The 22,490-nt window shown below is 47.7% G+C and overlaps 1 protein-coding gene across 2 annotated transcripts in view; it reads left to right on the top strand.

The window, feature by feature from the left end:
• The window catches only part of PHYHIPL (phytanoyl-CoA 2-hydroxylase interacting protein like), a 202,803-nt gene that overhangs the window by 157,840 nt on the left and 22,473 nt on the right, over positions 1 to 22,490 (top strand). For both annotated transcript variants that reach the window (XM_078642969.1, XM_078642968.1), the window contains exon 3: positions 1,168 to 1,342. In XM_078642969.1, the coding sequence (XP_078499095.1) occupies positions 1,168 to 1,342 (175 nt within the window). The remainder of the gene's footprint in view (positions 1 to 1,167; positions 1,343 to 22,490) is intronic.

Below are 22,490 nucleotides of genomic sequence, written 5' to 3'. Positions count from 1 at the left end.
TGCTTATGACCATTAACCCTCTATGCTATTTTGATTCGAAACAGGAGCTAGGTAAAACACAGATCTCTCAAGCAAACACTTTAACTTTCAGAGTTATTTTACCATTGTAATTATTCCCTGATATTTACTGGACACACAAAGGTCTCTTTATGAGGTGCCGTAACCCCATATTATATGTTTAATCTTGTCTTTCCTACCAATTGAGCAAAAATGATTTACTGCCACATTTCTCCTTGTTGCCAATTACTTTGTGGCAGAGATTTAATAAAATGTATGTGCAAGTTGAAACCCAGATTTTGTGTCAGGGTTGTGTCACTTTTTTGGCACAACCCTGACGCAAAATCTCACTTGTTAAATCTCGTAGCGCACTCAAATGTTCTCCTAATAGAACTGCTAAACATATGTGTGAGATGTTCAGATCTGATGTAACTGCTTGCGATGTTACTTCCTGTGAGGTCATGGGTTGTGATGTTGCTTCCTCTGATGTCGCTTCCTATGATGCCACGTGCTGTGATGTCATGCTCCATGATGTCACTTGCATGCTGCCTAACTTGGTTAGTCCCCTCGCCCCACCTTTTAGGACTTGGGCCTTTTCCTGATGCTTGGAGAAGTCCAGAACACCTGTGAAAGTCATAGCTTGTCTGTCAGTCTGTCACATGAAAGAGCGGAAGAAGAGAGGTTTACTTAGACAGGGAGGTGCACAAGCTTTGCTATCGGGTCCATATATAGTGAGCTGGTAAGTTGCTACATTTTGGTACGAGCCTCTTTCCCCCAAACCCCTGCTGGTCATTAACCATAGGGCATTCTGGCCCACCCCTTGGTTCGAACTCTGACCCAGCTGTGTTTGATGTGTGCTGTCCTTGCCCCACAAAATTATTTTCTCAGTTAAGTGCATGAAAAAAGGAGAGCCGGTTCAATAATCATCAAATGACAAAAGCAAGAGAATCTTGTCCGCTAGCCACATTCTGAGTCCAGTCCTGGTTCAACCATATTCTAAATTTTATTTTAATATTCTCAAACACTGCTAAATATTTTAAAATGCTGCATACTATAATAAAATGTGTACAAATATCTGTATTTATCAGTTTTAAGGATTTGTTTCGATGATACAATATAATCGGGGGCTGTTTTTTTCTGGTGATTCTAAGTGCTTTCAATTTGTTTTAGGATGTCCCTACTAAGTTGGTGGCCAAAGCTGTCCCTCTGCCAATGACAGTCCGTGGACATTGGTTTTTGAGTCCAAGAACAGAATATACAGTAGCAGTACAAACTGCTTCAAAACAGCTTGATGGAGATTACGTTGTTTCAGAGTGGAGTGAAATTGTGGAGTTCTGCACTGCAGGTAAGGTTCCTAACTGAGACTCATTGCACACAATAATCTTTTGTTTTCAAATGTTTTGCTTCTGCATCAATCATATGTGAGGAAATGGGCATCGCTGCCTGTTTTCATCGTGGATATCGTTGGACGCTTCGCCTCGCTTCCGCTACGGTCGTCGATTGGATGCCTTAGAGCACCCACCCCTGGAGGATTCTGTCCGAGCCTCCTTTAGTTTCCTTGTCATTATCCCTATTCACGGGATCTTCCGTGACTGCGGTTGAGTGTTTTGCCTTCATCCGTTCATTAAACGCCTTACGCGGCCCGTTGTCCGCTGCTGAATTCTCTGCCACCTTCTATTTGAGTAGGATGGTTCGCTTTACTGCCCTTTGATGCTCTACACCCTTTGCCAGACTCCTCTGATTTTCTGGCTATCATTGGACTGTGTACTTATTGAATTGCCATACCCTGCCTCCCGCCCTTATGATTTTCTTCATTGTTATTTGTCCTTGACTCGCTATATCGACTGCATAGCACCGTCAGCTTCCGTTTTCCACATACCCCCACTTTAGTCTCCATGGAGACACGTGCCCTGAAGAAGGTGAGACCTTTATAGGTCACGCACCGAAACGTACGTCGGCACTACTACAGCAGTTATCCGGCAAAGTCAACCACATTTTGACTTTCTTGTTGATTTATTGTCTGTATTTGATTAATGATTTGAAGGTTCTGTTTCTGACAGCTCTACTGTACCAACTTTATCATACATTTTCTGTCTTTAAATCCAAAAAATAATTTTTGTATTTGGAGCTTGCTACTAGACAATATTGTGCTTAGGAGGGTCATTTGTCTCCTAGCTTTAGCATTTAGAATTGTGGGCCTTCGCCTTATGTATTCTCAACTGTTTCTATTGAATATGAATGAGTGGATCCTTTAGGATCGGGACGAATGGGAATGAATGAGTATGTGTTGGAGTGATTGCGTGAATGACTGTCGCTGTGGGGGTCTGTATTTTTGCTTTATATGTTTGTCTTTTGATATCACATTTATTGAAATTAATGAATTGTATATATATATGAACATTGATTAAAATTTACTTATGGATTTATCTCCAAATTTTGCCTACTGACTGTCCTCTCTTGGGAGGTAGATTGTATTTACAGTGACTTTACAAACACTTGTTGATTCACTTCAGGTGGAGACATTTCTGTTTATTCTATTGTCAGGAAATGGGCATTAACCAGGATTTGCTTCACGCTCTTAGACTCGCTACCACGCCATGGCCCATGTAGAGCGGAATAGCCATAGACCAAAGAGAACAGCACATGTATGTAGATGGCAGGGCCCCTCCAGCCATACAACTGCTGAAACCACGGGTACTCGGGCTACATGAGAGACGGGCGGTGATGGACAAAATGGAGTATAAAAATGTCCAACATGTTGGCAATGTTCGTAAAACTGTATGAGCTTAGTTATTGAGAATGTAGTCGTTATGTGAACATATAGTTCTGTTTTAAATGCAGGATTTGCTTTATTTTGCAACTAGCCGCAACCTTTCAGTATACATTTCTGGGTAAAAAGAAGCTACGGCAAAAGAACAAACTGCTCTACTCCAGTTTTTCGGGACATTTTTAGGATGTCTGCCTTGTGCAATCATTTTATGCCACTCCCTCATTCATATCTGCTGAGAATAGAGTACTCATGGGTGACTGCTCCTTTCTAAAGGAAGATCAGAAACAGCAGAGATAGAAGATACATTTTCCCTGTCATCACTGCCTGATCTGTAGTCAATTTGCTTAAAGTTTAGTGCTTTTACTGTCTCTGTACCTGTATACATTTTACACATCCACAGGGAAGTTTTTGAGTTAAGAATTTGTGTTTGATTCTCGTCATCCATAATGCTTTTTTGAGCGAGCATTGGGTTAATATGTTCTGCTTCTGTAGTAGGGGATCTCTGTGTATAGTCATAATCTAGTGAATAGTCCCGCCCATGTGCGTGGACCCCGGAGCAATCAAAAATAATCTCTTACAGTGTCAAAAAATGCAGAAATGCATAGACACTTAAGAGAAAATTTTAAAGACAGATAATGCAGCCTAAAAAGGCTACACTGTCCAGTACTTCAACTAGAAATTCCACCATAAAATCCACAAAACAGCAAAAGCCTGTACAGATTTCCATTGCTTTAATAGAAAAACTCCCTCAGGAATGATAGAGAGAAGAACCTGGACAGACAAGTCCCATAGGCTGCCATTATGTGGCTCAAAACAGGATACTGTGCCTTTAGGAGAATCTTCCCGAACCTTCTCCCAGTAGCCCAGAATGCATAGCAGGTCCAACTTACTTTCAGTTCTTTTTTCCGGCTCCTGCAAGCAGGACCCTGGAGCATTGAGCTCTCCCTTTTCAAGGGTTTTGTTGGTGTTTTTTCACTAATTTCGATTTTGTGTACTTTTAAAGTACTTTGGTGACTTTCTTCTTGGGTTTCTGCTCTCTTTGGCTGTCCATAATGCCTGCATTATTTGATAAATGCCCAGAGTGCTCCAGGAAGAAGGCCAAGTCAGACCCCCATGAGGTGTGTATCCTCTGCCTTCCCTCTTCCCAGAGGAGTGTGTGATCTGTAGAGGCTTCTCTGGCAGGACCCTGAAGGACAGGAGAAAAATCAGACTTCAGGGGCTTGAAGAAAGAAGACTGAAGGCTCAAGGTGGGTCTGGAGGGGCTTCTGTTGCCCATGCTGAGGCCTCTGGGGGGCTCCCCAGGGGCAGGAAGTCCAGCAAACGTCCAAGGTCTCCGTCTGGTTCAGTTGCTATGACCACGACATCGAGAGGAAGGTCCACGGCCAGTTTCCGGTCTCCCCAGGGCTCTGGCTCGAGAAAACGTCGCCCGTCGTCGTCGAGGGACGTTTACAGGCCGCCGTCGAACCCGGTGTCGATCTCCTCGTCGTCGGCGTCGAGTGGACGGCATCGGAGGGCCCGGCGTCGGCGCTCGCCGTCGAGGCGACACCGTCGTTCGCCGTCGAAGACACGGACATCGTCGGCGGCGAGGGGATCCTCGTCGTCGAGGTCGCCGTCGAGACGGAGGAGGTCTCCGGCGCCGAAGAAGTCGACGACGAAGCGATCGAAGAGGTCGACGTCAAGGCGATCGAAGAGGTCGACGTCGAAGCGGTCGAAGACATCGACGTCGAGGCGATCGAAGAGGTCGTCGTCGAGGCGGTCGAGGTCGCCGTCGAGGCGTCATCGCCCGTCGTCGAGATTCGGAGGTTCGTCCATCTGGTCGGGGTCGACGTCGAGGCGGAGAAGCCGGTCGACGCCGAGGAGTGTGAAACGGTCGACGCCGAAGGGCCGCTCGCCGTCAAAGGAACCACGATCGACGTCTGAGCACCGATCGTCGACGTCAGGAGGTCGTAAAGACAGGCCCAGGAATGTGGGGGGCTCCCCACAGTCAGGACAGGATGGTGGCTCGCCGGGAACGGCATACTCCGAGGTGTATACCCCGAAGAAACAGACTGCACCACCTTCTTTGCCCCCTTTGCCTAAGGGTCCACCTCCGAGGGCTTTGACACCTCCTCCGTTGCCTCCTCTACCGGCTCCTCAGGCCCCGGTTCCGACTGTTCCTCCTCCCCATCGAGATCGGTGTCGATGCCCAAATTCCCAACACCCCCGAAGAAGACTCCTAAGTCGAAGGTTCCTCCTAAGCCCAAGACGTCCGACCCGGGGAGGCCGGCGGAGCGCCCCAGACCAAAGAGATCGAGGTCACGCTCAGGGAGACGGGACAGGTCGAGGAGTGGACGCGGATCCTCCTCGAGATCCAGGCATCGCCATAGGAGGCATAGGTCCAGGTCTCGTTCTGCCTCTGGGACCCGTTCCTACTCACCTACGTTGTCAGATTCACCGGAGACGAGGGTGTCCCCTATTGATGACATTGGCACGTTCCAGGAGGTTCTCCTGCGCGGGACGGCGAAGTTGGGGATCGAGGTTACGGCCCCTACGCCCTCAACTTCAGTGATCTTTGAGACATTGCATAAGAAACACCTGTCTCGCCCCCTACTGCCTTTGGTGCCAGGACTACTTGAGCCGGCGGAACAACTCTTCCTTACGCCGGCGGTGGTGAAAGCTGCGCCTTCCAGGCTCCTCAAGAAATACAGGGCTCCAGAGTCGGACCCGGCTTTCTTGCGAAAGGACCCGGCACCGGATTCGGTGATTGTGACGGCGGCTCGGAAGCTCCATGCCACCTCTCCTGCCTCCACCGTGCCTCCCGATAAGGAGAGCCGCTGGATTGACTCTGCTGGACGAACGGCGTGTGGCACGTCCTCCACAACGATGAAGGCCTCCAGCCGTCAGTGCATGCTTTCACCAGGCACACACACCAGCAGCTGTCACACACTACCAGCCGTCTGTGCACGCTTCCACCAGGCACACGCCACCGGCCATCAGTGCACGATTTCACCAGGCACACGCACCACCAGCCGTCAGTGCACGCTTTCACCAGGCACACACACCACCAGCCGTCAGTGCACGCTTCCACCAGGCACACACACCACCCACCGTCAGTGCATCTCTATGGGACTCACTATCCAGATTCACTGACAAGTTGCTGAAAGAGAACAGGCAACATTTCCTGGAAATCCTTCAAAAGAGTGATTCGGTGGCAAATCAAGGGATTTGTGCATCTGTTGATGCCCCTGATCTCACAGTAAGAAGGAAAGATCCCTTGGTGGACAAAAAGATTAGTCTTATGTGCCACCACATAAATTGCAGCCCATGTGTTAGAACTTACAGGTTCATAATTAAAACAACATTTATTCCAAGGTAAATGAATACTAATATTTTATTCGTTTTTTTTCTTTTTTAAATAAATTATAAGCATCCTACATACAACAATCAATTAAAAAAAATTAATTGTCAATAAAACACGTACAATCATTTAACACTACATAGGACATTATCTCATCCGTACAGAAATTCAAAACAAATCACTGTACTTTTATCAAACAAAAGAAAACTATAATTCTATACTTCAATAGCACCAAATATATACTACCAGACAAAAGAACACAGAGAGACAAAAGACACACTATTTTTTGTCATGAAGTCACACATCAGGGTTGAAAGTGTTTCCTGGCTAATCCTTGATATATTTAGTATGTAATATCTATAGGATGAGTTGTTCCCCCTCGATTATGTAAAATGGAGCGTCAACGCGTTTCGATGGTTAACAATAATATTCCATCTTTTTCAAGACACTTATATACATCTCTCTTATTTTAAAAGGCACTGATTGGTTGCCACTTTCACTTGGTTCCTGTGAGCAGATACAATTGAATAGTTGTTTTACAAAAGGGTAAACAAAAACTGTCCCACATATAACAATTCCAATTCATCATAATTTGAAAAGACATAAAAAGCTTTACTGATTTTTGAGATTTTGACAGCACCCTTCACGAGTTATGCACCGTTGCAAAACAATTGTTGAAAAAGAACATACAGATAAATAGAGTATTGGTTTTCCCAAGCTTACACAGAATACACACAATCTTGTGACTTTGATTCTCTTTCTTTTATTCAGTTTTTATTCTTTCTTTTCTTTTTTTCTTCTTTTTTTTGATAGTTGCAAATAGCCATTTGCAACTATCAAAAAAACCAAAAAAAACAGTTTTCTTGGTTGATAGGTTGCCTATCCTCCTTAAGGCCCGTGTGGGGATCACGTGTCTGAACTTAGCACCTTCTGTCCCTATATAACGCATGATACTTCAACAGTAGTGCAGATTGTTCCTTTTATTCCCAGTTCTTTTGTCATATTCATATTAAAAAGCTTTACTATTCACATTGCAGCCTCAGCTTAGTTCAAGACATTCATTTTGCCCAAGCGCTGTTAGGGGGATATTACTCCTCTTCTATTTTTATTATGCATTCATTTTGAGAACACAACATTTCTGTTCATTATATTCTAACAAATGGGCTATACATCATATCCTATGTAGCCCCTCCCATTAGTGTTCTTACAGAGATAGAGTTGGTACACGATCTATTTGGACTTATTAAGAAGGCAAACGGAAAATAAAAAGAAGAATAGTAGTGGTGGGGCTGGAGAAACATTATTTATCCTGCCCATCGCTGTTAACTCTAATCTTTTAAAGTTTGGCAGATCATTTTAAAAAAAAAAAGGAAACTACAGTTATAATCTGAGTTACCTTATCCCATGTTATTCCATCCTCTAATGGGTTTCACTTTTCAGCATAATTCAGTTTTTTAACCTGCAGGTTTCTGGAAATAAGTTGTATATAATTATTGCTCTCTTCATACTAGGAGCTAACTAAACGCTGTTTTGAAGCAAAACTATAATTAATTTTTCTTAAGATTTTTCTTATACTTTCTTAAATGGAAAGATATGACCAGCGTTTAAAACCAATAAAATCCGGTTGACATCTAAAAAGAAACAGTTTCTTTAATTCCATTTCTAATGACGCCCAAAAGGAAAGGTTTTACGTTGTGAGCATTGGACTATTATTATCGATCTTTTACCTGCTATAAGGCCACGTGTGTACAGTCTTCCCATTATCTTTGAATTTTAGCAGTGCAGAGATAGTTATTTATCGGGCAGTAACTCGCCCAGCTTCAAACGTGTTCTGTTGAGAGAGACTACTTTTAGTTTGCTTGTTTATTGCTAAAAAGTGTTTTTTATATATAAAGCTCTGTAACGTACGCATCAAGTGAAACAGCCTCACCTGTATAGGCAGACTGAAGGAACCGTGCGATTAGTTTTCCTTCACTTTGTGGTTCAAATTGTGGTCTCGTCACTTAAAATACCCTCTGTGGTTTATCTAGGGGGCAAGATATAACAAAAACACTCTTATTAGGACGTATATTCTTGTCTTCCTCAACTATTTATATTGACCTGATGCTCCTGATCTTACCTTCTCAAATGTAATGACTCCCTGCAAATCTCACAGTCCATAGATACTCTCGTGGCATCTGCTCACGACAGCCTTGTTGCGTTAGCCCTATAAAGTATGGCTCCCACCACCTTGGAATCAGAATGCTGATGAAGCAGAGAAGAGCAAACCATGTTCTGCATGACAGAACCTTTGACTACCCGGGAAAGTACTGCTCAGTGACTGATTTCAGCATTCTTGTCCCAAATGACTATTCTCAGAACCTGGTCTCCTGCTAACCACAGGAACAAAAGAGTTCAGACATCACATAGGGTTGCCAGCTGCTGTGAGGATCATGAGGAGGTTTCAAGGAACAGGGTCTCTGCTACTGTCTGGAGAAAATCGTTAGGTCCTATAAGAACTGTTCTTTAGGTTGGGGGCCTGAAGGAAGTAGTTGAAATGCCCGTCCATGAAATCTGTTCCCTTCTACCTAAGCAACTGTCCATGAAACTTTAGAGGCAGTTGGAGTATAAGATAAAAAAGTATTAGAGTTTTGGTAAAGTTTGGACTTCCAAATTGTTTGCCTTCAGGACGGCTAGGACAAGTTGCCAAACCTGTCCAAAAAAGACGCAATCTTGACTACAACTTTTTTCAGGTTTGTCCAACTTCTGTGTTTCGAAGTGGGATGTTTGAGGCTTCTGTTGGGCCACTAAAAGAAGGTAATCAATCTTATGGATTCCCTTTCATCCACAGCAATCAGCTTTGTCCCTTTGAAGGATTATGAGCTTGAAGGTAAAACTGTTGACTGGGACAAACTGGCATCACTTGTCCAACTCTCACTCCATTATGGTCAGCCACAAAGGTTCCTAGGTCCTATTCTATCTACCCTTGAGGATAATGTTCACTTTTAGGTTTCCACTCCATTAATTTCTGTGTACGTTTTTTGTCATTTGTTCAAATTTAATATATATATTTTTTTATTTAACATTTTATTAAAACAAATCAGTCATCATTGCAAAATCATAGTACATATCAATAAGGAGTACAGTGTATCTGTAATCACATGCTGAATATTATAGACAACCAGGAGTTTTTACTGTTCTGTTCTTCTGTACATTGCCATATCGTCTGTTGGTGATGTACAGATATCGCCCCTAAACCCGTTCTATCTCCCCCATTTCCTATCCCATTTCTTAGGGCAGCCTATCATGCACCTTTCCATTTCTGCCACCCATCCAACCGTTAAGGGCCGTGTATTGGAACCCCAAAACATTGCAATAGCTCTCTTTACTAGTAGGTACCCCACTGCCACCCATTGTTGTTCTATTTCCGTCAGATCCGTGGCCTCCCATATGTTCAGGATCCCCAATCGTGGAGTCAGATGGATTGCTTGCCCAGCATATCCCTAATTTTTTTGGTTGCGTTGTTCCATAGAGGGCGTATCTCGGGCAGTCCCACGAGACATGATAAAAGGTACCATTTTGATCACAGCTTCTGAGGAACAGCGCGTTTGCCCTGCTGCCTATCTTAGCCAGAAGTACCCCAGAGAGGTAGGATCTATGTAGGATTTTTAGTTGGATGAGACAAAAGCGATGATTTATCGCTGTTTCCCTAGGGGACATTTGTGCAGTCTGCCAATCCTCGTCAACTATAGGCCCTACATCCACCTGCCATTGGTCTCGGAGGGTCTGAAAGGAATCGGGTAAGTTGTTACAGAGTTTGCGATACATGCAGGAGACAGCTTTTGTTAGGAGCGGTTCAGAGAGTAAACGGTCTTCCAGAGGAGAAGAGTCCGGTATGGAGGATATGTCAGAGATATTAGTCAAAAGTGCGTGCCTAATCGGCAAGTATCGAAATACTTATCCTGATGCAAGGTCGTATTTGGTTTGCAGCTCTTTAAAGGTGAGAAGTTTGCCCCTGTGTATCAGGTCCCCAATGTTTGTTATAACGATAGTGTCCCATTTTTCAAAACCTGCGTGGTGGCAGAGTAGTGCTAACTTCTGGGTGGACCAAAGCAGTGTGGATTTCGTGAGTTTATCTGCCCATCCTAGACATTTGGTAGCTTGGTGCCAGATAGCCACCGTTTGCAACATAGGTCCCAGGTACCGACTCTTCCAGACCTTGCTATAGAGAGCACCCAAATAACCCTCCCTCCCAGTTTGGTAGCTCTCCAGGTGAAAGGCCGGATTCGACGGGGAACTGTGGATCCAGTGGTTTGTGTTCACCAGTTGTGTGGCCCAATAGTATAAGTGTAGGTCAGGAAGAGCGATTCCCCCCCATCGTACCACCCCTTGCTCAGTTTACGGAGGGCAATGCGAGGTGTTCTGCCATTCCATAACAAAGTACAGATCTCTCCCTCTATAGCAGTAAAATAGGTGTCAGCAATTGGGAATGGGCAATTTTGGAGCACATATAAAAATCTAGGGAGTGCAAGCATTTTAAATAGGGCTGCTCTTCCCAAGAGGGACAAGGGCAGTGATCTCCAATGTTTGACATCATCTTTTAGCCGCCGAAGAGGACCCAGAAGAATCCGATCATAAAATATTTTGGGGTCAGATGTAATCTAAATTCCTCAATATTTAAAACCTTCGGTGGCTACATCAATTTCATACCCAGGCGGTAGTTTGGGTGGGGGGGGGCATTTAAGACCTATAATACTCATTTTGACCAATTAATGGTATACCCTGCATATTCACCAAAGTTAGTAATAAGATTGAGTAAGCTATTAATTGAGGCTCGTGGGGACGCCAAATAAATCAAAATATCGTCCGCATATAACGAGATTTTATCCTCTATCTTCGCTCCATCGCATGCCACGTATTAAAACATCACATCTAATCCAATGTGCAAGTGGCTCCAAAGTCAACGCGAACAGAAGGGGGGACATCGCTGTCTGGTCCCTCTATGTAATACAAATGTATGGTTATTTACTCTAACTTGGGCTAGCAGTGCAGTGTATAACAATGCCACCCACTGTTGAAATCGAGGACCGAAACCGCACTTCGCCAAAACCTCAAATAGGTAAGGCCACTCTATCGAGTCAAACACCATGGTGGCATCTAATGACAATATAGCCGCATCTTCCTGTAGATATGGTTGCCTGCTCAGGACGTTGTGGACTCGACTAATATTTAAGGCAGTGTTGCGGCTCGGTATGAATCCTGATTGATCGTTATGGACTAGAATGGATTGCAGGGAGGACTGCAATCAGGCGCGACGCTAGGAGTTTTGCTAGTACCTTGGCCTCTGAGCTAATTAAAGAAAAGGGCCTGTATGAGCTGCAGTTGGTCACCAGTTTGCCAGGCTTATGTATGACGACAATAGATGCTAGCCTTTGATCCAAGGGAAGAACACCTTGTTCTAAGCTCTCGTCATACATGTTCTTGAGGTGTGGAGCTATTTTAAGGGCCATGCCCTTGAGGCATTCAATGGGAATCCCTTTTGGCCCCATTTCTTACCCGGAGTTAATATCAAATATAGCTTTGCACATTTCCTCCGCTGTTATATCGGAATCTAGAGCTTCTCTATCACTATCTGAGATTGTGGGTAGGTGCATTTCCTCCATAAGCTGGCATGAGTCGTTAGAGTAGGTGGTAGTCTTGGAAGTTTATATCGACTCCGGGTCTGCAAAAGCTTCCGCTACCTCCTGTGGATCAGTTACCTGTGTCCCATCCTTGAGTAGGAGTTTGGGGACCCATCGAGCCGCCTGATCTCATCGCTCCAACCACTCCAGCATTTTCCCAGCTCGTTCACCTAGTTTGTACACTCTGTGACGTGTGCGGAGGAGCTATCCTAAGTTTTTTCCCTTGTGAGAGCATTGTATTCTAGTTGTTTATTTTGGAGATTATGGGCCGTAATTTCGGTGGGTGAGGTATTATGTACAGTTTCTAGTTGGAGCAGGTTGCTTTCTAATTGAGTGAGTTGTGCATTTTGGTTCCTAATATAGCAAATCTTTAATGCTACTGCACGCCCTTTAATCACAGTCTTATAAGCCTCCCAGACGTTGTTGGCTGAGTCTACAGAGCCAAAATTTTCACTAAAATAATAGTCTGTGTGATTGGCCAGGTCTTCCTTAATATCCGGGATTGTCAAAAGCCATGGGTTTATGATTATGGGGCCTCGGGTACAGTGTAGTTGAAAAGTAAGGGCAATCCTGAGGGGAGAATGGTCAGATATACCTCTTGGGAGGCCTTGCGGATGTTGAAACAGGTCTATATCTGCTAGTGATGTCAAAAAATAGTCAATGCGGGACATGCCTTTGTGCGTGTTGGAGCAATGTGTGAAATATGCTGTGGTGGGGTTCAACGTTCGCCAATTGTCAGTGAGACCCAGCGCTTGGGCGAAGTCGGGGCATGGGCGTGGTCCGTCGGGGAGATGGTCTTTGGGGGTGCCTGCCAAGCGTCTCGTCCATTACCATGTTGAGGTCCCCTCCTAGTAAAAGAATGCCTTGGGAAAGATCTATGAGAATGTTGCCCAGGTCTTGTAGTGCAGCCCTGCCCAGTAAGGGTGGAAGATATACTCAGATTACATTGAGTGGTCTACCCTCCCACATTGCGTCGAGCACCGCAAATTGACCCTGCGGGTGTTTCCAAACGCGAATGGGTGTAAGGGTGAGATTTTTATGTATGGGTATACCCGTGCCTCTGGAGCCCAATGTGAATCCCGCGTGGATCAAGATTGTGTACCTCCATCTGTTAAGAGCCTTGCAACTTACCTACCAGGTGCGTTTCTTGTAGCAGTACCAGATCCGGAAGTTGTCGTTTGAGGTATTGTAGGACGATTCCCCTTTTTATCTTACTCCCCAACCCATTAACATTTCACATCATTATGGACAGCTTCATACCTCTTGTATCTGTCATGTCAGGTAGTAGTGGAGAACCGAGGGAGTATGTGGTGCGAGCGATAATGCCGCAAGGAGCATCTCCCACCTAAAAGAGCGATTTGACATAATAGCACCAGCAGGATCTCTCCCGTCCCATCCTCTTGAGCATATTGACAATGTGAACACTTCAGAACATGTATCTGACAAAGGTAAGTTCCCTCGAATGCTCTGTGTTAAAATTACCATAACATTAAACAACCTAACTATCCCCCTCCCCCACCACTTACCCCCCTCCCTGCCCCCCTGCCAGTGGAATTACAACTTTCCATTGCCCAGAAAGGCAGAGTGCCTGTCGCCCACCCCAACGTGTGTAGGGTCCCTGGTTAACCCCCTCCACCCCTCGCCTTATGCAATATAATGTGTTTCACAGCATACGTAAGTATGTAGATTATAGTCTGATTCTTAGTCCGGCGAACTTTGTAAAGAAGGCAATTTACTGAGATGCATGCAGTGTCAGGGGTGTAGTACAATAGTGATCTATTCAGCTAGTCCGAGGTATTTATATAGAGCAAGCCGTAGCGCCCAAGTTAGAAAGTATTAGTGTGCCCCGGTGAAGTTGGAGAACACAAATAAGGTGGAGCGGTCCAGGTCACAGTCACCCATCTGGGTCGTCTTCCAAGTGGTGTTCTGGGGACACCATTGGAGCGTGCTGGTTGGCGTGAAGTCCCTTTTTTTGCTATCGTCTGCCGGCATTCCCACTCGCCGCCATCCGTCAAGCCATTCCCAGGCGTCCTCCGGGGATAGAAAGAACTATGATTTCCCCTCAGATTCCACTCGGAGCTTAGCTGGGAACAGCATGGAGTATTTGATACCTTTGTCGCGTAGGGCCTTCTTAACTGCTGTGAAGCTGCATCTCTGTGCTTGAACTTTGACTGTAAAATCCGGAAATAAGGTGATGTTTGCATTATCAATTTTTACTGGAGGTCCGGTCCGGGCTGTTTGTAGAATGACATCCCTGTCTCGAAAATTGAAGAAATGTGCAATGATAGGTCTGGGTGGCTCAGACTTAGGGCGCCCCCTGGGAACCCTATGGGCACGTTCAATTGAGAAATAGCTGGATAATCATTTAGGTTGGAGTTTGTTGAGTACAAGATCCTCCACAAATAGATCCATGGCAGAACCCTCAGACCTTTCCGGAACTCCCAGAATTCAGATGTTATTCCGTCTTGCCCTTCCTTCATAATCATCCAGGAGTTCCTCCATCTTTTTCTGCTGGTCTTGAAGCTGAGTCACGTGTTGCTGCAGAGTGGAGGTGCCGGAGACCAGGGCGTTCGTGGTAGTTTATACGTCTTTGACTCCCTTGTTTAGTCCAGGCGAATTTTGCCAACTGTTTTTGAGTCTGGGATTGGAGTCCTTTAGTGGTAGCCATCTTTGATAAGTAGGAAAGAAGGGATCCCAGGGATTGTGGAGACTTCTTGAAGGAGACTTGGTGGACTCACCCGTAGTAGCCGCCGCCTACTCGGAGGAATAGGGTGATCCTCAGCCGGCCTGTCAGTGTTTCAGGTGTGACCAATAGAGCAAAGTCGTCCTAGAGCTTCTTTGCGTTTTATTTGTGACCTGTGGGGGAGGACCCCTCTGTAGCAAGCTGCCTGTTGGACATGTCGCTGGTCGGTTCGGTAGAGGATGGATCACCTCCCCACCTTTCGCGTGGAGAGATTTCAAATATGGCAATGTGTGGCCCTCCCACAGTGGCGCAGGTTCGAGGAAACAGTGGGGAGTACGAAAGTAAATTCTATCACCTCTGTAGTTCGGGGGGGAGGGGGGTGGAAGGCCTGGTGTCCGCTGAGATTATGCAATCCCATAGGCGACCCTGACTTGGAGGAGGCACATCCGTTTTGAAGTGGAGGCGTCCGTAGGCCTCAAAGCCTGGGCCTCAATTTTTGGGTCTTCCCACGTTTTATTGCCTCTGCCCTCCCCAGCGCTGCATTCGGTGCTCTCCATATATGGCGCAACAGACTCAACGGCAGCAGCTGTCCCCACGATGTGTAGGAGCCTCTGGTCTGGACTTGGTGGTCGTTTATCTGGCCAGTTCGCAGATTAGAAGGAGCAAACTGCGTCTAACACCTCCCGGGTAGGCCCCAATGCTTCCCCGGCGGCCCACTGTTGCAGAGGCCGCCGCAACCCCCCGAAGGGGGGTGGGAGGCTCAAGGGCCGGCGCCATAACTCACGCCGAACCCCAGTGGAAGAACCGGTTCTGGGCGCCCAGAAGCGGCAGGAAGGATCAACACCTCCCAAGGGAACATCCGGTTGGCACCAAGGAACCCCCTAGCCAATAGGGGGGACCGCTTGGTACGAACCCCCCAATGGGGGGGCAGCTGCACGTAGTGGACGAGCAGAAGGAGGGATATAAGCCGCCGCTACCCCAGATAGCTCCTAATTTCGTGGAGCGGGGGAAGCGGCGCACCTGAATTTTTGGGAAGACGTCGGAATTTTTTTTGCCACAAGGTGAAGCGCTGTGAGGCGGAGCTCTGCGAGGAAGACTTCTAAAAGGAGAAGAAAAGGGCCCGAAGTTTGCCTGAGGAAACCTGGCTGGGGGCCGGGAACACGACGGAGGCATGGTGCGCCCGCTCACAGCCCGCCCGGGGGGAAGTTTGCAGTGGAGCCCCTCGTGTAGCCATCAAGAGGCTGCGTATGGCGGAGAGAAAGGCGAAAGCGAAGCGCTGCCCGAAGGACTATCGTAGAAGCTGACCATCGCTGGAGCACCGTTTCGAGTAGTGAGCCCGAGGTTCTCCTCGACTTGGGTAGGCCCTCCCTGCATCTACCGACTGGAGCATCGTGGTGCCGACGAGGGGCACGGAACCTGCGGGGCCACATGGGGGGAACGGAGATGAGTGCGGAGGACCAAGGCCCAGCCGCCCCAGCACGCGTAGTGCCGCTGGACGGAGGGCAGGAGCTGCCCCCCCCCCAGCACAGGATTACGGCGGGAAACGATGAAAAGAGCGGCTGTACGGCGCTAGGTCATCGATTTAAAAATAAAAAAAAAAGGAAAACCCGGGGGCTCACCGACGCCACGCAGGGTCGCGTTGCCGGTGGAGAGGCCCGCAGCGACAAGCAGGAGCCGCCCGCATTCCGCCCGTGAGCCAGTGTCCACTCGTCCCTCCGGTAAGCAGTCCTCACAAAGGAGAGAGGGCGCGAGGGCTGAGCGAGCGGGCCAGGTGATGCGAGGCACCATGGAGCAGAAGACCGAGGGGCAACCGTGATGGAAGGGCGAACGGTCCGGAAAGAAGCACGCCGCTTCTCTCCCCCTCAAGGACAACGGTAAGGGCGCAATGAGAGTATGTTGGTAATAAGACAGGCGTGCAGCGGCAAGTCAGAAACAAAAAAAAACACAAAAAAAACAGGAGGCATATTTGGAATCAGAATGATTGCCTGTGTGGGGGAGAAATGTGTCGAATACGGCAAATAATGCATCAGGGGGACAGCGATGCGCTAGAGGGGCCAAGATTTCCCCTACGAACAACCGCCACCGCATTAAGTGCCGGCCCCGGGCTTACATGACCGCCGAGAGCCGGCGAGGCAATTTCGGAGGTGCGTGGTACTTGTATACACATACGCGCATATTTAGGCCTCAGACGAGAGGGCAATCGAGCGATGTCCGGGTGTTTTCTTTTGATAAAGAATATGCAAATATTTTCATAAAGTAGTGAACACTCCAGTCGGCCCATAACACTCTTTTGGCAGAATGAAGGTTGTTTGGGGTTTGTGGCATAAGGGGTTGATCAGCCGACCCCTGAGCGCGAGTGAGGCGGTTGTGGCCCCCTTTCCCCCAAGCAACGAGTGACGAACGATACATAACATCGGCAGGGGCTAGGTGGGGGGCCCAAACAAGGAGGAGCGCTCGAGGGAGTGATCAAAGGTAAAGTATTGATTGGTCTGTCCTGCTGAGAAATCAATATAGCAGAGTGGTGACATGGGCTAAGCCAAAGTAGGCAATTGCAATTTCTCGTTTAAATGTGCGGACGCTAGCAGGCGAAGCCGTGCGAGGTTACAAGGTGTCTGCTAGTTTCAGAAAGCAAAAAGGAAATGGATAGCACGGAGGACAAGGGGACCGCAACTGCAACATAAAAAGCAAGCAGACTCGGGTTCGAGTCTCGGGTATAACAGGTCATGAATTATCAAGGTAATATTTCTGAGCACTGATAGTGTGTGGAGCAAGTTCCCCCTTACAATGCCACGAGTTCACAAAAGTTAGAATAAATGTGGCGCAGACAAATAGCGATGGTTCAGGTTTTTGTATGTTGGTAGGCGGTGCTACTTAGGAAAATCCTCAATTCAGCTGATAGGCGAAGGAGTAATGCACCCTAATGTTGCAGCAAACAACCCGTTGGTTTTCATGCGCAGCGCTTATGCATAGATACGGAGTAACTTGGTGCCTCTCCCTGCGAAGGGCAAAAAACGGGCCCCTCGCCCGTATCGTCACGGGGGATTTGTAAAGCGCACGTTCACACATGCCTACCGGCGCTAATGTAGCAAACAGATTTAGAAAGGGCCAAAGGGGGCTTGTATACCTCGCCCAGAGATAGATAAATGCTGGAAACGGCACAACTGGTACATAGGGACAAATTCACAAAGCACACATGGGGGGCATTTACCCAGAGATGGTAGATGATAGGTTTGTGCAGGCAGCCAATAGCCTCATCCCCGCCCGGTGTTACGACAAGCGGCCCATTGCAAGTTACCGAAACTTAAGTAGTCACACCCCCTCCATGCGCGCAGCTTCGGCGAAGCTGTTGCAAGATCCACAAAGCCGACACAAAGGAGAACCAGAACGGCGCTTCTTTCGACTAAACCCCGCCCACATGGTTTCCCCTTTCACGTGTAGCTGGCGGGTGCAACCGGGCTGTCTTCCAGGCGGGCCAGGGGAACACGCCTATCTTCAAGAGATCGGTAGCGGGTGATGCATCTTAGGCCGCTCTCCCGAAGTGTATTGAGCTGTGCTGTGTCGCGTTTGGCCATGCACATGTCGCTTTCCCGTAGTAGCCACAGCACTTTGTGGTTTCTTAAGGGCATAAGTCTCGTCTAACTTCATGCAGTACAAGGACCACATTCAATGTGGTAATGTTTTGTTCCCAAGTCCCGCCTCCGAGGTTTGTGTCTAGCAGAGGAGATAGGGGTGAAACTCAACACGGATTGCCCAGCCTCGCCCTCCCCCCCCCCCCCAAAAGGGGGGACAATGGCGGTGGCGGACATTCTGCATCCCGGTGCTAAATGTCAGATGCTTATTGCCAGTGCTACGGCATGTGGGTTATCGACCTCTTAAAGATGAAAGGCTGGGCTAGCCTACTCGGACTTGAAAGGGCGACTTTGGAGCCAAACTCAAATTGCAGCAATGGCTACATGAATCCGCGTGGCCACTAGATCCAAGCACAGAAGCTGGCCAGCACCAAGGTGCTCATCCCCACCTGGGCAGTCACTTTGCCCCAGGGGCACACATCCGTGCAGAGGGCGGATCACGACTATCTAATAACCCGTCGCGCCCGGCCCACCATGAAGCGAATGTTTTAGGTCGACCGGCAACAGCGAGGGGATAGTTACAAGTGGGCAAATTACAAAAAGCAGACGGTGAGTACATGAGAGCATAGGGCAATCGTGCAACGGCAAATAAAAAAAAAAATGGAAATGCATACGACATGGCGCGGCCTAATAAGGCCAGAGGAAGGAATCCAGACAGTGGGCAGGTTCAGCATACCATAAACCACAGTCCAGCCTCGACAAGGAGGCTCAAAACATCCTGTGATTCTGGGCAAATCACTTAGTCTCCCGGGCCAAAGGGAATGACTGTTGCGCTGGGTGCGAGTGGCCCCGAGCGCAGATCCTGCGCCCACCCCGGTGTGGGTACGGGGGCCGGCCTCACAAATAAAGGAAAAAGCACAGCCGCGCATAAGTGCACAAGGCCGGCTCAGAATATGTATGGCGGTTTTTCACCTTGGGTTTGCCCTGGTCGCCTAGAGCCATTCGGCCACGACCGAGTCTAGCTGGCGGAAGGAAGGATGAGAGTCAGGGAAGTGCCTTCCGGTGCCGCAATTGCGCATGTAAGCCACAATAATCACGAGAGCTGGGGGGAGCCGCAGGAAGACGTGCGCCTCCCTGCGGCGTGGCGGAAATTGTTACAACGGATGGCTAAGGAGACACACCAACAGGGCGGTGTGTAGAAGTAGGCCACTCATTTTGGGATGCCGCACGGCAGGGTGAGGTGGCCGGGCCAAGGAGGGGAGTAGCAAACGGAGACGGCGCTCGCGGCCCAGACCCGGCCGGACGGCAGGGCACAAAAAAGGTAGCGAGTTGGGCCTAACTCCTTTGAGAAGCTACCCCTCCCTACACGCAAAGGGCGTGGGTGACCAGCCAAATGGTGGTCCCAGAGGTAACACGACAAAGAGGACTACCAAGGACTAACAAAAGAACTGGTTTGGTAGGCGTGCCATCTACGAACTGAATGTACCACGATATGATCTGCACAATATTATGATTGACATGTTTATGACCCAGATATGATTTATGACGATGATGATGACATGTTTATGACCCAGATATGATTTATGACTAGGGTTAGGACATGCATGATTTATGACCCAGATATGATTTATGAATATGATGATGACATGTTTATGACCCAGATATGATCTATGACTATGGCGATGGCATGTATGATTTATGACCCAGATATGATTTATGATTATGAGGATGTCATGTTTATGACCCAGATATGATTTATTGGCTATGGTGTTGACGTGTATATGACCCAGATATGATTTATGATCCCAATAAAACTGCGGCCAACAACCACCACAACAAATACGACCTTGTTGGCTAAGTATATTGGGATGACAGGGGTACTTGTCTTGGGGTAAATACTTCCCACGGTATGGGGGAGTCCGAGGGTTATTGCAGAGGCCGCCGCACCCCCCCGAAGGGGGGGGGAGGCTCAAGGGCCGGCGCCATAACCCACGCCGAGCCCCAGTGGAAGAACCGGTTCTGGGCGCCCAGAAGCGGCAGGAAGGATCAACACCTCCCAAGGGAACATCCGGTTGGCACCAAGGAACCCCCTAGCCAATAGGAGGGACCGCTTGGTACGAACCCCCCAATGGGGGGGCAGCTGCACGTAGTGGACGAGCAGAAGGGGGGATATAAGCCGCCGCTCCCCCAGATAGCTCCTAATTTCGTGGAGCGGGGAAGCGGCGCACCTGAGTTTTTGGGACCCACCCACCCACACCTAGGAACCAGCAGTTGTCGCAGTGCTGGGCAGCAACACAAGCATGGGCGGAAATTGTTACAACGGATGGCTAAGGAGACACACCAACAGGGCGGTGTGTAGAAGTAGGCCACTCATTTTGGGATGCCGCACGGCAGGGTGAGGTGGCCGGGCCAAGGAGGGGAGTAGCAAACGGAGACGGCGCTCGCGGCCCAGACCCGGCCGGACGGCAGGGCACAAAAAAGGTAGAGAGTTGGGCCTAACTCCTTGGAGAAGCTACCCCTCCCTACACGCAAAGGGCGTGGGTGACCAGCCAAATGGTGGTCCCAGAGGTAACACGACAAAGAGGACTACCAAGGACTAACAAAAGAACTGGTTTGGTAGGCGTGCCATCTACGAACTGAATGTACCACGATATCTGCACAATATGATGATTGACATGTTTATGACCCAGATATGATTTATGACGATGATGACATGTTTATGACCCAGATATGATTTATGACGATGATGATGACATGTTTATGACCCAGATATGATTTATGACTAGGGTTAGGACATGCATGATTTATGACCCAGATATGATCTATGACTATGGCGATGGCATGTATGATTTATGACCCAGATATGATTTATGATTATGAGGATGTCATGTTTATGACCCAGATATGATTTATTGGCTATGGTGTTGACGTGTATATGACCCAGATATGATTTATGATCCCAATAAAACTGCGGCCAACAACCACCACAACAAATACGACCTTGTTGGCTAAGTATATTGGGATGACAGGGGTACTTGTCTTGGGGTAAATACTTCCCACGGTATGGGGGAGTCCGAGGGTTATTATCAAGTCGACCGCAGGCCCTTGTGACGCGCATCCACACTCCTCTGCGCTCGGTTGGCACTTCTCACCTTCGGTGTGAGAGGAAGCAGCTGTTCTGGAGAGGGCTTGGCAAACCGGGCTCAGGTCACGCAATCAGCCAGCAGAACACGACTCTCTGCAGGCCGCACTCATGGGGTCGCACACCTTCCCCAGACACAGCGTTCAATCTTCCTCACTGCTCCGACACCGCTCAGAGGCCTTTTGCAAGCAGAGCATCTTTGTTTGTTGGCAATCTGGGCTGCAATCGCTTGCTCCGCTATGGTTTTCTAGCGCCGTGCACTGCCATCACTCTTGATGAATCGCGGAGCTCACCAAGTGGCAGCTCTCTTCAGCAATAATGCACAAGCAGCTCGAATTTCAGGCATCGCACGCTTTCTAGATTGGTTCAGGAGGCGGTTCCCGGGGTGATCTGGGAATCTGCCTCGATATTGACAGAGATGTGTGTGGATTTTACGGCGAGGGCTGCGGAGCTGCTTCAAGGGGCGACCATTCCCATCGGCCACTAGCCACGCCCCAAATTTCATAACTCTTGATACCTGAAACATTTTTTGTCATTTTGTAGTAATTTTCAATCATTAATTCATTTTCACTACATTGATTTGGGAGTATTATCTGATATGCTACTTGCCTTTAATGTTGTTGTTTTACTCTGCCAAGCAGAAACGTGCATTTTCTTTGAACGAATCCCAGGGTGAGGGTAGATTTTGTCACGAAAGGTCAGTAATAGCTCACACCCAGATAGGACCCGCCACCCTCACCAATAAACCGCTTTCATACAAAAGGCATTAATGTTTCTCTATGAATTTGCAGTCCCAGCTAAACAAGGCCGTTGGGATTTAAAATACAGGGTTGACTATGTAAATAAACTCCAATTACGTTAATTGTATGTAAATGTATCTCAGTAGACATCTTGAAAATTTGCCTCTTCTGTATTTCAACTTCTTGGCTCAGATTTACTAACATTGGCGCAGCACAGCGGTGAATGAAAACAACAGCGCTCGTTGAACGAATGGTAAAAATGTGCACAGTGCCAGATTAATTAAGAATCGCATGCTGATTCTCTCATGAACCGAATCGGGGGGTTGTGCTTTTGGAAAGGTGGCCAGTTGTGCCATTTGAAAAGAGAGCTTTACTTCATAAGCGACAGACAAGGACGTACGAATATGCCAGTAGCATGTTTTTATACCATTGCTATGCTTACATAATGGCACAAGGCAAAGGTTGGTATCAGACTGAGAGAAAAAAAGTCGGTGCCCCCTGACTATAAGGTAAATGTTGTTGTTTTTTTATTCTAAAACTCTTAAATGCTCATTTTACCCTTGAATAAATAGTCTGCCAAAATCTAATATGC

This window comes from Lissotriton helveticus, chromosome 5_1 (genome assembly GCF_964261635.1).
Source record: "Lissotriton helveticus chromosome 5_1, aLisHel1.1, whole genome shotgun sequence".
Lineage (NCBI taxonomy): Eukaryota > Metazoa > Chordata > Amphibia > Caudata > Salamandridae > Lissotriton > Lissotriton helveticus.
The sequence above is the reverse complement of the archived record's forward strand: the minus strand, read 5'-3'. Positions and strand labels throughout refer to the sequence as shown.